This window comes from Microcebus murinus, chromosome 5 (genome assembly GCF_040939455.1).
Source record: "Microcebus murinus isolate Inina chromosome 5, M.murinus_Inina_mat1.0, whole genome shotgun sequence".
Taxonomy (NCBI): Eukaryota; Metazoa; Chordata; class Mammalia; order Primates; family Cheirogaleidae; genus Microcebus; species Microcebus murinus.
Window position 1 is genome coordinate 1,500,767 of NC_134108.1, and position 15,792 is coordinate 1,516,558.

The 15,792-nt window shown below is 55.8% G+C and overlaps 1 protein-coding gene across 1 annotated transcript in view; it reads right to left on the reverse strand.

Annotated features, from left to right (window-relative positions):
- KIF25 (kinesin family member 25) overlaps positions 1–15,792 on the reverse strand; it is a 42,741-nt gene that overhangs the window by 11,554 nt on the left and 15,395 nt on the right. Inside the window, exons 12-14 of the mRNA XM_076002762.1 lie at positions 14,893–14,981; positions 13,090–13,126; positions 5,150–5,217 (exon numbers count right to left, since the gene is read on the reverse strand). Coding sequence (XP_075858877.1) covers positions 5,150–5,217; positions 13,090–13,126; positions 14,893–14,981 — 194 coding nt within the window. The remainder of the gene's footprint in view (positions 1–5,149; positions 5,218–13,089; positions 13,127–14,892; positions 14,982–15,792) is intronic.

Consider the following 15,792-nt stretch of genomic DNA (forward strand, 5'->3'; position numbering starts at 1 on the left):
GGAAGGAAGGAAGGGGGAAGGAAGGAAGGAAGGAAGGAAGGAAGGAAGGAAGGAAGGAAGGAAGGAAGGAAGGAAGGAGAAAAGATATAATTATGCAATAGCTAAATTAGCTCTACCTAAGTGGGCCGCACATCAACAATGTAAAGACCAATTTTTGACACATAACATTTGACTTTACACGTTCAAGCTCTTGAAAGCCTTGTTCTGCTAGGCCCCGGGTCAGTTCAGTGGAATTTACTGGCTGCCGTGGGGCCGGGGTATCTGCTGCACAAAGGGACCCCGTGTGGGTCTGTGTCTTATATAAGCCGGCACAAATAAAGCTAAGCAGGAAGTAACTCCCAAAAACCGCAGTTGGCTGCGCAGTCCGCAGGAAGCTTGGGGTGGGAGCGAGGGCTGGCGTCGTGGCAGACCATGAAGCAGACGCCAGTGGCCACTTGTATTCGACTCCGGCGTGCTTTGGTGTTGACCTCGGCTTCCTAAGATGCAGGCTTTAATTTAGCTGGAACCAAGGTTTTCTCTTGGTCACGGTGCCCAGTTGGCCCATATTATCTCCAAAGCAGGACCCGAGTTAAACCTCAGGAGGGCTCTCTGGAAGGCGTTGCCTCGTGCGTGACTTGCAGGGCGTTCTGAGCAAGCGGGAAGAGGCTCTGAGATTTTTTTTTTTTTAACTTTTCACTAAAAGCACAGAGCAAAATGCAAACAGTAAAACAAGTGCGTAATGTGCAGCGCCCAGCTCCTGCCGCCCCGCACACCATGAGGGGCTTGGACGCCAGCCTCAGACCCACTTCATTTGCAATGGTTTAGGTACACATCTCTAAAAGACGGTGGCTTTTAAAAAACATGACAATATTACCGTTGTCGCGTTTTTAAAAAATTTACAGTAATTCCTCGATGTCGTCAAAAAAGTCAGCACTCACATTTCTCCAGCTGTCTAGTAAGTTTATTCTTCTAGCTCGTCTTTTAAAAACCCTAATTCAAGGGAGGCATGCAGACTGCAATGGGTCCAATGCCTTCTAAGTCCCTCAGTCTACAGCGAGGGCTGGCGACCGTTTCTGTCAGGGACCAGATGGAGGTGCTGCCGGCCTCCTGAGCACCTTCCTTCGCAGAGCACACTGGGGATTGTCCCCGGACGTGAGGGAAGAGCCCACGCCGCCTGCCGCCCGCACCCGGATGAGCGGCGTCGCAAGTCACGCTCATGCTCGGACAGAAGAAAGAAACTGGCGACAGAAGAATCGGGAAAGAAAAGGCAACGCTTGTCTGTCCGTACCTGGAGGTGACGTGGCCACAGATCTGGGAAATCCAGAGTCAAGCGAGGAGAACGACTGCTAAATCAGCAGGAGAAGTCAGTAAACGCGCAGGCTATAAAATCAATGTACCAAAGGCAATAGCTTTTTTTTTTTTGAGACAGAGTCTCGCTTTGTTGCCCAGGCTAGAGTGAGTGCTGTGGCGTCAGCCTAGCTCACAGCAACCTCAATCTCCTGGGCTCAAGCGATCCTCCTGCCTCAGCCTCCCGAGTAGCTGGGACTACAGGCATGTGCTCCTGAGAGGCGCGGCGGAGCCGGCACACGCGACGAGACGCCCTGGTCTCGGGCAGGAGGACTCAGCTCCGTGAAGACGCCTGTTTCCCCAAAGTCAGTTTATAAACTTACCTCAATGCCCCCCAAACACGGTATTTGCCGTCAGGTTTTTCCTAGACTTATTGCAGCTTGATTATTGGGCAAATACACTGCAAATTTAGTTGGCAAAATGAAAGAGCAAGAATAGAAAAGAAACCGCCGAAAAATAAACAGTGCCGGGGACGGGGGCTGTCTCAGACTGTAGACCGCACGGCCCTGTCCGTGGCAGCTCGCTCTCAGCGTACGAATAAATGGACCAAAGGAAGAGAGGGGAAAATTCTAGAAATAGACAGGATCGCACGTGGCAATGGATTACATGGTAAAGGGGCGTCTCAGATGAGTGGGGAAAAGATGTATTCTAATAAGTGCTATTGAAATGAATGGACAGATATATGGAAAAAGATAAAATTGTACCCATTCTTTATAAAATATGTGAGGGTACATGCCAACTGGACCACGAGTTTAAAGCAAAAAAATCAACCCACGCAAGTACTCGGATAGTGCGAGGGTACGTTCTTCTGTAATCTGTCAGCCTCTGTGACTATGAATACATAAAAGAAAAAGAAGAAAAAAGAAAGAAAACCTTCTGCATGGCTAGAAGGCATCAGAAGCAAATAAAAAACCCCAACTGGAAACACTAGTCGCAACTTAAATCACAAACAAAACGTCGATATCCCTACCATATCAGGTGCCTCTAAACATAGAGACGAAGAAGGCCAATATCCCTATGTTTATGGCTGGAGCTGTGAGGATGCACGGGAAAGAAGAACTGCAGTGACTCCCGACCGGATGAAAAGATGCAGCTTCACTAGGAAGAGAAACCACGTCTCGCCCACGGACGGACGGGCAGCAGCCCAGGACTGACCGGGGCCGCGGGCAGCTCGCCCGGCCGGGAACCAGGGAGGAAGGGCAGTCCCAGCAGGAGAGCAGAACCGTCCTATTCCTCCGCCTGCTGCGTCCTTCCTCCTCTTCTCAACCTGGTTGACTCCGGGTTAAGCGAGCTGTCACCGCCCAGTCAGGGCCCTCAGCCAGCCCCCATGCAGGTGCGATGCCTGGTGGCAGTCTCCCCCCACGTCCCCGCACTCCTGGCTCTGGGCGGGAGAAACGTCGTCTCATTCTTACCTGGGTCCCTGGTGCCCAGCATGGCGCCTTGCACACAACTGGCGCTCACACTTGAACTGCCACGTGTGGAAACTCGACAGGAAGGTGTGAGGAGGAGCACTGGGCTGCCAAAGACCAGGGCCAAGACCCCTCCGCTCCCTGATGCAGGAACTGTTCTTGCAACAACAAAAACTATTTCTTCTTCTTCTTTTTTTTTTTTTATTGCATTTTGGATCACTGGCGTTATTTTCAGTTGGTCTTTTCCTTTAAATAATATTTTTTATTCCACGTAGGAGATAACAGCCTTCTTCTGAGCCTGGGCCCATTAAAATTTTTTTCTGAATAGTAAGAATTGCACTTTTCCTTCTCACAGAAATTTATTTTTAGAAAGAGCTGCTAAAAGCGTTGTAATTTTTTTTCCAGAATGGAAGTAAAATATTTTGACATTTATTAGTTCCATAAAAAGCTGTTATAAAAACCAGCAGTGTTCTGATTTCATAAGGACCACACACTCCACTGTTTATAGAAATGAGGTGGCCCCGAGAGCCAAAACAACGTCACCCCGGGACAAATTCTCGTGGGGCTTCATATTTAATGCCTTCCTTCTTTTCTGGGAGGCCGAGACAGGCAGATCGTTTAAGCTCAGGAGTTCAAGACCAGCCTGAGCAAGAGTGAAACCCCGTCTCTACTAAAAACAGAAAGAATTAATTGGACAACTAAAAATATATAGAAAAAATTAGCCGGGCATGGTGGTGCATGCCTGTAGTCCCAGCTACTCGGGAGGCTGAGGCAGGAGGATCTCTTGAACCCAGGAGTTTGAGGTTGCTGTGAGCGAGGCTGACGCCACGGTACTCTAGCCTGGGCAATACAGTGGGACTCTGTCTCAAAAAAAGAAAAAAAGGCCAGGCGCGGTGGCTCACGCCTGTAATCCTAGCTCTCTGGGAGGCCGAGGCGGGTGGATTGCTCAAGGTCAGGAGTTCAAAACCAGCCTGAGCAAGAGTGAGACCCCGTCTCTACTATAAATAGAAAGAAATTAATTGGCCAACTGATATATATATAAAAAATTAGCCGGGCATGGTGGCGCATGCCTGTAGTCCCAGCTACTTGGGAGGCTGAGGCAGGAGGATTGCCTGAGCCCAGGAGTTTGAGGTTGCTGTGAGCTAGGCTGACGCCATGGCACTCACTCTAGCCTGGACAACAAAGCGAGACTCTGTCTCAAAAAAAGAAAAAAAAAAACCCTTCCTTCTTGCCTAGACAAACAGCAAGTTACACAAATTCCTCCACTTTCTGCTGGGCTCAAACAGCACCGTTTGGCCTTCCCTTCCATCCCTGCCGTCCCGCGAGCTCCACCGCCGAGACCGGGCTCGGGGCAAGCGCACGTCCGACGGCGGGGCGGGGCCTCCACGCCCTTCGTCCCCAGACGGGCCCGTCGGGTCGCTGACAGGGCTGTCCCCGGGACGGGGCCCTTGTCTGCTGCTCTCGGCCGAGCTGAGGAGCAGCCTGGGGGAATGAGGAGACCCGGGCCTGATTCCAAAGTCACCGCTCACTAAGGAGCCACTGGACTTGGCCGAGCGGCCGTCTTCACCGCAGCTCTGCTCCGCGTCTTGTGAAGATCGAGCGACAAGATTTGCCTCCAGGTCCTTGGTGAGATCTCGGCTCTGCATGGCTGTGAGGCCCGTCATAAACGCTGCCCAGCTCCCGCCACAGTGACTCCGGGCCTCTCCTGCCCACGTGGGTTCTGTGACTTCCTCTCCGGTCACCGGGGCAGGGTCACTCGGCACGTGGCCACACGCTCCGCGGGGCGTTCTCCGTTCTGCGGCTCTAACTCCCAGCCACAGCTGTTCGTCAGCAGTGTAGCAGGAGGGACCGTGTCTCACACGTCACTATCCCTAGTCCCAGCCCCCTTCGTTCTTCTTCTGCAGCTCTGCTAAGTGCCAGGAGGCGCCAATCAAATGCCCGAGCGCCCGAGCCGACGGGTGCACTTGCTCAGGCTGTCCAGCTCCCCGCTTTATCCGGGGACCACGCGCTTGCCTTCAATCGCTGCTCCTTACTTCCCACGCCAGGTGGGCAGCGTGGGTGTGTGGCGTCAGAGTCGAGGTGCGGGGACCGCAGGCGGGGCAGGGAGGAAGCCAGCAGCTTTTACAATGACACACCCACCACCGACTCCGGCGGGCCCCACCCAGCCACCACCCAGACGGCCGAGACTCGAACACGTGTCCTCGTTTCTTGGAATGCAAGGTCAGACCTCGCCCCGGGCCCTGTGAGGCTCCTGCTCTAGCTGAGGACACAACAGCGGAAGCAGATGTTACCGGACACGGCGCCAAACACCGTTACGCCATTGCACATCCTGTCAAGCAAATCCCGGTGCAAAATTCGTATTTTCAGTGTGCTTTTTCAAGTTTGCTGTACGCGTCATCTCGAAAAGCACTTACCTGTCAAAGTGATACGTCTTATTGATGGAGGGGTGCCCAGGACGGTCACACTTCACCAGGACTGTTTCCTAGCAGGAGAGAGGGAAGACGACACGGTCGGACTTCGTGGGGCCACGTTCACCGAACACCGCGCGGAGCTGGCAGAGGGCAGCCTCCGGGCCAGCCCAGCCCGCCGCCCGGCTCTGCACACGGCTCTCTCGCCGACCGCCGGCGGCTGCCCCTGACTCACAGCGGAGGCGGGGGCTCGAGGCGGACACCACGCGGCCCCCAACCTGTGCATTTGCTACTTGGCCCTTTAGAGAAAGAGCTTGCTGCCCCGGCACAGAGAAGACAGTCAAATGCACCGAGAAACACACAGCGGGCTCCCCCTTCTGCAACGGACGGAGGCTCCAGCCGGCCGAGATTCCTGGCTCTCGGAGCACTGGGCATTTCGAGCGGGGATGAGGTTTCCAGGGGGCTAGAGCAGTCGCATCTGAGACATCGTTCCAACTCAGTTACAACTGGCGGAACTGAAACATTCGATTTTGAAACACATCAACTCTTCCTATATATATTAGTTGGCCAATTAATTTCTTTCTATTTATAGTAGAGACGGGGTCTCGCTCTTGCTCAGGCTGGTTTAGAACTCTCGACCTCGAGCAATTCGCCCGCCTCCGCCTCCCAGAGTGCTGGGATGACAGGCGTGAGCCACCGCGCACGTGGTGGCACATGCCTGTAGTCCCAGCTACTCGGGAGACTGAGGCAGGAGGATCGCTTGAGCCCAGGAGTTGGAGGTTGCTGTGAGCGAGGCTGACGCCACGGCACTCACTCTAGCCTGGGCAACAGAGTGAGACTCTGTCTCAAAAAAATTAAAATAAAAAAACAAAAAACAACACATCAACTTTTGATCTTGCTGCCCTTTATTCTTCAGTGGTGTCCTGGGCAAGAGCAGCAAAAGCAGTTTTCAGGAAGGAACTCAGTGTCAGCTTAGTTCCACGTAAGCAAAGAAAAAAGTGAGCCTGGATTTGTTCCAATTCTAAAACAAAATGTGTGTTCATGACAGAGGTAGGGCACATACAGGAAGAATTTAAAAAGAAAAAAAAAAAACAAAACCTAACCAGCCATCACAGTGGTGAATAATCCATATAAATAACATCTGATTTTTCCATAACAGCATTTAGAGGATGCTAGGGTGATGCCTCCGCGTTTGTGTGTGTGTGTACGTGTGTGTATCTGCAACAATAAACACATGTCAGAGAAGTGACCTGTTTTCAGTCTGAAGACGCAAGCTGTGGGGTTCAACAGCTATTTGTTCGGGGGGGGGGGGGCGGCGGCGTTTGCCGTTTATTTGCTGCCAGCAGCTCGTTCTCGGGCGGCTGTTGGAGGTCGGTGTTGACGCGCCCAAACTCTGCAAGGCATCCCTGATGTCGAACGCCGATGTCACAGTCTTAACCACAAAGAGAAACAGGTGAAGGCTGGGCATGGTGGCTCACGCCTGTAATCCTAGCACTCTGGGAGGCCGAGGCAGGAGGGTCGCTCGAGGTCAGGAGTTCGAAACCAGCCTGAGTAAGAACGAGACCCCGTCTCTACTAAAAATAGAAATAAATTAATTGGCTAACTAAAAATATAGAGAAAACATTAGCCGGACACGGTGGTGCATGCCTGTAGTCCCAGCTACTCGGGAGGCTGAGGCAGGAGGATTGCTTGAGTCCAGGAGTTTGAGGTTGCTGTGAGCTAGGCTGACGCCACGGCACTCACTCTAGCCTGGGCAACAAAGTGAGACTCTGTCTCAAAAAAAAAAAAAGAAAAAAAAAGGAGAAACAGGTGAAAACACCAAGGTTCGAATGTCCGACCCGCAAGCTCAGGGATGCCATGTAAGGAACATGAAAAGCCGTGAAAATGAGCCTGAGCCTGAACGGCCCCAAGGCTATTTAGTCTCATTCCGCAGTGCGATGATGGCTCCATTGCAAACATCTGCGATGTTTCCAGAAGCAGCGCTCAGTTTTTCCAAACACAGCTTAGATGCTCTTTCCTGCCCATCCAAAAACCTCCTAATGCACAATGCTAAACACCCCAAATTCTCACCAAAAAAGGCTCACATCCCCAGGCTTTTTAGACGATTCGACAGCACCATTCTTTTCCAGATGGGGACTGCCCATCAGGGGCCACTGTGATGAAGACGCCCCCGGGACCAGACACGCAGGACCCCCCTGCACAGCAGACCCTAGGACCCAGGCCCACCTGCCCACCTGTGCACCTGCCCACCTCGTGGAACTGCGGGGCTCAAACAGAGTAACGCTGGGGAAGGGCCCGGCAGGGAGCTGACAATCAGCAAGTCGCTTTCCATTCAGCTTTATCATCGATCAGCTTTATCATCGATCAGCTTTATCATCTATCAGCGTTATCATCTATCAGCTTTATCGTCGATCAGCTTTATCAGCCTGTATCATCCATTTCCGTCCTTGATCCACGATCCAATTTCCCAGGATAGCTTGCAAAGGGCCAGACCGTAAAATCCCTTGTCATCAAAACTTAGAGCTAAACGTGAATTTTAGTCCATCCGCTGCATTTAAAGAGAGAAACCTACGGCCGGGGAAGATGCGTGGACCACGCTCAGACCGAAGCTCCTGGCTCCTGCCGTAGCTCTCCCGGCACCGTGCTCCGCCTTCCTGAAGCAGGTCTGCGGCTTCTCCGGGCCTCGAAAGCTCGACCGCCAGAGCAGCGGCAGCCCCCACCTCCTCGGGGGACGTGGGAGCCGGGGCGGGGACTCCCCGCAGCACCCCAGCAGGACGGAGCGTGACCCCGGGCAGGAGGCAGCCGCTGAGCAGTGTCTTTGCGGAACATCCCCTAGACACCACCCTGGGGGGCAGCGTCTCCCCCTTGCAGGGCACCCGCCGGCGGCCGCTGTGGCCGGAGGGCTCTCCTGGGAGGGGTGTTGCAGTGCCACGGCCCACGGGGCCACGACGGCCCCCCAGGATGACGAGGAGGCTGGTCTTTGGCACCTCGGTGTGTTCAACAGCCGCCTCTGAGCAGCCCTCACATCAGTGCGGATAAACCTTAGCAAGACCGCACTGAGCATGACAACCAGGTCCCCAGAAAGGGCGGCTGAAACCAAGCAGTGGCTTTCCGGGAGCCCCTCCAGAGAGGAAGGCTCGCCCGCGGATGACTGTCTGCAACGCGCACGTATTACTGGTGTCTGTGTCGATCTGTATTTAGCACAAGACGTCGTCTAAGCTAGATTCAAGATAGTGCACGCCTGGACGTGGGGGCAGGGCGGGGTGGGGCCACGGAGGGGGTGGGGCATTGCGGACACTCCCACTTCCGACTGGGTGACAGTCACAGAAGTTCGTTATAGTGTCAAAGTAAACACGCAGGCATGGATGTGGAATTGCGCTGTGTCTCCACATCTCACACACACACACACACACACTAGAGCCACCAGGCGGGCTGTGGGGTACGCCCGCGGTCCTCAGGCCCGGCCCCGCCTCAGAAAAGCTGGAAGGAAAGACGGAGGGAGGCTAAAGATTAAGACTTAAAGGACATCGAATTAAAAATTGGGCAAGACCACGGTGCCGTGCCGAGGCCGGTCACGCGGGGGGTGAGACCACAGGAAAGGAAACCAGGGACCCCCGCAGAGCGGGGTCCGCCCCCCTGAAGGGAGTCTCAGGGAGCGGTGAGGAAGGGGGTTCGGGGCCCCGGACGGCCCCTCCCTCCGCCTGGCCGGCGGTCTCAAGGGCGTTTGGCTCGCACTGTTAATACTTCATTGAGTCACGCATCCGTCCTGCGTGATTGTTTCGTATTGTGTTTATTTTGCAACGGGAAGTTTAAAGAGAGGAAAACTAACTAAGCAAGGAACTAAGCGAGGAAGGCGTGAGGTCAGCCCGGCAGCCGTGGGTCAGGCTGGAAGGTGCCCTGCCCACGACCCCGGAACCTTCCCCGCACGGCCAGGCCCGTCCCGCTCTGCAGGGATGCAGCGGCTCCTCCTCCCCTCCGCCCGGTCCGCCTCCTCTCGCTGCTGCCGGCTTGGAGTACAGGACAGACACTCCTCGGGTGGCAGCGGACGCCAGTGCCGGGTGACACTTCATGCATGTTTGATGACGGCCTCAGGACGGGCACCCGGCGTGGCGCCGGCGGTGCCGGGACAGTGGATTCCAGGTGCCCCGCACACGCGTGCACACGGACCTCCTTCGCAGTGCTCTGGACGCGTCCACACTGAGTGACTCTGTTTACCACTCATCTGATGGGGACTCAAGGACAAGTGTCCATTTCCTTGTCTTTTAAATAAGCAGCTGGAAGAATCTAATTGTTGCTTTGGAGTGTGCTACTAATCAGCGTTCTCACCTGGCTCCGGGCGGCTCGGGCCTCTGGTTCTGTGATGCAGATTAAATTGCATACTCACGAAACGAGACCGTATTAGGGACGTTTGCGGCAACAGCAATGTACTCCTAGAGGCACCGTGCAAAAGTGGGCCGCTTTCCCAAAGAGCTTCGTACAGGAGCAGCCCACGCCGTGTGCGCGCCGCGCTGCACGTGAGGGATGTCTTCTGAAAGGACAGCAATGTCCTCCCCGGAGCGGGGGTGAGGGACACACCCTTTCCACAACCCAGGCTTCAAGATGTGAAATGACTGACGGGTAGAAGAGAAACAATAAAATATAAAGAATCCGTTTGAAGTAAATGATGGGAACCCAAAAGATGATTTCTCCTTAAATCCCCGAAACTCCTAAAAAAAAAAAGAAAAAAAGTCCAAGTCTTCCTCTGACTATAAAACCTGCTACTATAACGATTTTCAATTCTTTGAAATTGGTTCATATTTGTGAAACTAAATCTTCGTCGTAAAACAGCCTTTTTTAGACCCAGAATGTTCTGGCTGGAAAAAAAAATAACAAATTCCAGCAGGCCTGGGGAAGTTGGTGTATCAGCACTTGGCTCACAACTCAGGTCTTCAGGCTTCCCCTGCACACGACACCGTCTGTCACGGCAGGGATAGGGCCGCCAGAGCGAGGAGCCGGGGTGCCTTGGTGTGTCACTCAAGTGACAGCCGCATGCTGGAAAGCAGCCCCGCCCCATCTGCCCCGCCCGAGTCCACGCGAGGAGCAAGACCGGAGCCTTGCCCCGCTGAGGCACGGAGTCCAGGGACGCAGACCCACGAGGGGACAAGCTGACAGGCCGATTCACTAAATGCCATTGAGTACCCTGAAGAAGATATCGACGCAAGGAGACTGCAAAAAGAGGCAGTCCAATCTAGACGGGGTCCCAAGAGAGGGCCTTGTGGAGAAGTGGCGTCCACGCGGGCAATCGCGAGGCGAGTGCCGGCCAGCCGGGGGACGCAGACAGGACAGGTGTTCCGAGCAGAGGGAAGGGCACTTGCAAAGCGACCAAGGCGGGGCGGCCTCACAACCAGGACAGGAGTGAGGTCTCTCCCCCCACCCAGCTCCGCCCAGGTGCACGTCAGCGCCGGGCCGGGAGGCCGCCTGCCCACACGGCATCTCACGGGAGGGCTCCCTCGGCTGGGGCGGGACGGACTGCACACGGCGCCCTGTGCGAGCCGTGCTGCTGGCGGGGATGTCTCGGGTGCCCGCGCTCCTGGCTGTGGCTGCCCGAGGCACCCAGGTGAGCCTGCGCTAACGGGAACAGGCGGTGCGTTGAGGGCCACGTGGGCTCCGGGCCCAGAACTTTGCCTCAGGTGTGCCAAGTCCGTCCCTCCTGTTGGGCCTCTAGGAAAACATTCCTCAGGCCAACTGCAGATATTTAGATACGTGTCACTCGGCCACCAGGCCCTGCAGGCAGATCCGCGGTAATGCGACGCAACGCCGGGATCCTGCACTCCCACTCCCGCGCCAGATCGGCACACGCAGGCCGACCAGAATGAAAAACTCGAATAAGAAATCGCTGACGACGACAGTCACCAGGACCCGGGTCCGCGGCCAGCTCCTCCATCTGAGGCTGATTTTACTTACAGGCTAAATCCCAAACAGCTAATCCTTGAATTGGGTTGCAGATGGAAACGAAATGCTGTTTCCCGTCCAACTCCAACTCAAACTCCCTTTTCGGCTTTTGGAAACAAAAACACAGGGCAGCGGCCAAGAGGGACGAGGTCACAGAGCCGACCGCTTGCTCTCTGAGCAGATTCAGCGGCAGGAAGCCCTTTCGCAAGCGGGTCTGCAAAATGAAAAGACAACTTGGATTCTACCGATTTTTAGAAAACACGTAAATTCGAAATGCCCCAGTCCAAAGGAAGCTTGTCACGTTTTGATGGGTAAGATACAGAAAAACCCAAACCTTTGAGATGTGAAGATTCAGGGGGGATTTCGCAGAAACCAACGAGGACTGCCAGCCAAGCGGACACAAATGACAAAGATGACAATGACAACAAAAGCGAGTCTACACCACCCTGGGGCCGGGACGCGCAGACATGTTGGGAAGGCCAGCGGGCCGGACGCTCAGCTCGCCTGCTGAGGGCGGGTCCTGGGGCTCCCCTGAACCCCAGTTCTGACAGCGCGAGCTCATCCGTCTCCTTTGCCAGATGAGGTAATACGGGTGGTCCGGGCAACACGCAGCGAACGCATCAAGCGGCATAAGAAAAACTACTTAAAAACAAGAAATTTTTAAAGTGTTTATTTCCTGAAACCCCGTCAAAGGAATTTTTTAATACAGCTATAACAGTTTTCTTGGTCTCTTTGTAAAAAAGCAAGGCCACCAATCTATTAACTGAAACTACAAAGAGCTGCTGAAGCCTACCAATGTGACCACAAGAAGACTGATTCAGAGGACAGGCCTGTGACACAGCGAGTGACATGGACAGCGACCAGCACCACATTCAGAATGCTGAAAACAGGCCGGGCACGGTGGCTCACGCCTGTAACCCTAGCGATCTGGGAGGCCCAGGCGGGAGGATTGCCTGAGCTCAGGAGTTCGAGACCAGCCTGAGCAAGAGCGAGATCCTGTCTCTACTATAAATAGAAAGAAGTTAGTCAAACAACTAAAAATAGAAAAAATTAGCCGGGTATGATGACGCATGCCTGTAGTCCCAGCTACTCGGGAGGCTGAGGCAGGAGGTTCTCCTGAGCCCAGGAGTTTGAGGTTGCTGTGAGCTAGGCTGACGCCAGGCACTCACTCTAGCCTGGGCAACAAAGTGAGACTCTGTCTCAAAAAAAAAAAAAAAAAAAAAGTTGAAAACACTGTAACCTGCATGGCCTGAGATTTCCACGTCACATTCAAAATTATGAATATTAATTGTTTAGCATTTCATATGGTCTCTAAATTTGTTCTGTGGTTGTCACAATAATCTAGGGTGAAGCCTGAGCCCGACCTATTTTCCTGTCATTTGTGGGGGCTTTCTGGCCTGCGCGGGGGTGGAGGAGGGAAGCAGCGAGTCTGCAGGTGCGACCACCTGCGCCCGACGTCCTGGCCGCTCTCGAGTCTCAGGTCTTCCTGCACAGCCCCTCCCCGTCCTCCTCGAGGCTGAGGGTCCGAACTAGAGAACGCATCGCCTTGCCTGTCAGTGCTGCAGTCCACCTCCTCAACTCACGAGGGCTTTGAGAAACACGGTCACCGCGCCCCGAGTCATGCCTCCTGCAAGTCTAGAATGGCAACGGCCACGCTTAGCACCCCCGACGTTATAGCCGCACCTCTTCTCTCCCCGCCCTGAAGTTCAGAACTGAACTCCTATTTGCACCGATGGAGCTTTTGGCTGGAAAACTAGTGAAAGTGAAGCCACTTCCTCCCACACACCTCCAGGCCGGGGGCGGTTTCGGGTGAGAGAAGCCCACTGAGGCCTGAATGAACGTCAGGTTCTGAGGCAGAACTCAAGAAACGGCCGCAAGCCTCGCCGCTTCAGCCCGAACCCGAGAGACATCGTCCTGTGTTCTCTGCGTCTCCGAGTCGCCGGGGGAACACCACCCGGCAGAAAGCTTTCCTTTAGAGGAGAATTCGGACGCGTGTGGCAGGAAGCTCTACTCACATCATCAGCTGCACGGACCGCTTCTGCAGAGACGGCGCTGGGGGGACAAAGCAACAATTAAAATGCACATCACGAGGAAACTGCCGTTCGACTCCCCCGTATCCCAACCCTAAAACGCTCCGGGTTCCTCTGCCGTCCTGCTTACTTCTGCCTCCTCCGCCGGTCCCCGTCCCCTGACCTTGGGGCTGTCCCGGCTCCAGCTGGCTGTCCCCACCCCACTCAGGTGTGTCTCTCCTTCCGTCCCCGCCAACGTCCACCCACTGCCCTTCGCCCTTGTCCCGTTTATTTTTCTTTACTCTTCATTTCTCATTCCCGTCTCTCCCCGCCCTCATATTGTCTCCTGGAATTTTCCCCTGAACCCTCTGCCCTGCACTTCTCGTTTCACAACGCCCCTCGGAGGCTCGTTGGGGCCACCCGTGCCCCCCCCCCAGCACACTCGAGTGCCCCTGCACGCACAGCCTGGCGGGGCGCGGCTGACGGAGGACAGGAGCACGGTGAGGTCGCGCCTCGGGGACTTGGGCACCTGCGAGCAGCGGTGGACTCAAAAAATGCACCACGTTTCCACACAAAAGCGAAAGGGAGTGAACGGCGTGGAAGGAAAACCAAGGTGCCCGAGGCCTCCCGCGCAGCCCTGGGGTGGGGACAGCGGCAGCCCGCCCCCGCCGGCCGGGGAAACGCGCCCGCCTCAACTGCCCGACGGCGCTGAACCGAGGCAGTGCAACTGGGCGGCTGGATCCCTGATTTCACTTAATTTGCGTTCGTTTGTGTTTATCAGCCTCTTGCGGCAGTCGGCCACCCTAGCGCTGCTCAGAAGCAGGCTGGTAATGAGGCACAAGCTGTTTGTAAGGCCGTTTGAAAGGCAGGTTTGGTAAGCTCCTCGCATTTTAGGGCTTCAGCGACAGGCTGAGCATCCCTAATGCAGAAATCCAGACTTTCCGAGCGCCCCGCGGCACCAGAGGATGTGCGCGTTGGAGCAGCTCGGACCTCAGGTTCCGGGCGGGGACACTGGACCAGCGCGTGCATCACCTGAAATCCGAGGCCCCCCAGTCCCAGGCATCTCGAATCAGGGCCACTCAGCTGCCCCGTCACCTGCCGCGCTCGGTGTGCTCTACGCTCCGCCCTTTGACAAATGACAATGGCTGCCAGCCACGGACCGACACTAGTGCCACAGCGGGCAGAACCAAAGGCTTAAACTTTGAAAACAAAACATTTCAATCACTGTAAAAAAAAATTTATATATATATGAGCCATTTCACACTATAAGACCAAGGACCCTGAGAGCAGCGCTGGGCCAGGGCAGGCCAGGGGGAGGCAGGGAGCCCTGAGCAGGGCTGGGAGGCAAGGGCAGGCCTCTGCGGGAAACGAAGTCGGTGCCCCCTGACACGGAGACACAAGGGGAGGGCCACAGGCACGTGGCCTGTGGGACGGATGGATGCTCCAGAGGCCAGCGCGGAGAGGCCTGCCCCAGGCGGCAGCGACGTTGCCATGCGTGACTTTAACACACACAGACACACACTGACACACACACACATGCACACACACGCATGCACACACACAGACACACATGCACACATGCATGCACATACACGCACGCACACACAGACACACACACACATGCACACAGAGACACACATGCACGTACACACACATGCACACAGAGACACACGCACACACAGACACACACATGCACACAGAGACACATGCACGCACACACGCATGCACACAGAGACACACATGCAAACACATGCACACATAGAGACACACACACGCACACGCATGCACACACGGCGCAAACACAATTACCTGTTCTGTGAAACGGCGTCGGCAGACCCGTGGTCCAGGGGCAGCAGTGGGCGGACCCGGCAGTGCACCCGCACATTGCCCCTCAGCTCCTGCGGTGGGGAGGGCAGATGTCAACTCAGGGCCAGGTGGCAGCTGGGCCACCCCAAAGGGCACGCCCTGAGCGGCGCAGCCCGGCCGTGGCGAGAGACCGCGGCACACGCCTGGCACTTGGAAAGGCCCCGGAGCCCCGAGAGTCCCACTCTGCGCTCTTCTGACGCACACTGGACAAGCCTGTTTGCTGGGCAAACGGCGCCACTCGGGAGCGTCGGGGAAATGCCCTGCAGAGGAGCGCGGGCTCAGTCTGCCAGGCAGTGTGGAGGATTCTGGAAACTCAGCCCTTCCGCTTGTCAGCCGTTACCTGTACACACGTGTGCGGTGTCACGGCCCACCGTGCAGACCCGCCGCGCCTGCGTGGAAGGGAGGACCACACGCCCAGCGTTTGAATTGCTACACGGACACAGGGCAAAATGCCTCCGGTTCAGCCGCGCGGCCGGAGGTGGAGTGTCCTGCGGGCTGCGCGCTGGCGCTAGGCTCCTCTGGCGCGGGGCTCGCTGCTTCTGGGCGAGCTGACGCAGCCCTGCGACTCCCTCCCTCACTGTGCCGGCGAGTCCCACGCCCCCGTCCTTGCATGACCCCAGGGCCGCGCCAGGAGGCTGCCCCGCTTCCCCGGGACACGGAGAACCCTGGACTCGGTTCCTCCCGTGCGGGCGCGAGGATCCAATGGTGACACGCACCGAAATGCTTTCAAGAGTGCCTGGTACACAGTGGGTGCTCAATGAACGCTCTCGCGCAGCCGTGTGCGCAGTGCTGAGCCGCACGAGCAGATGCGCCCAGACTCAGGCTTACTCTCGGCCGTGTGCG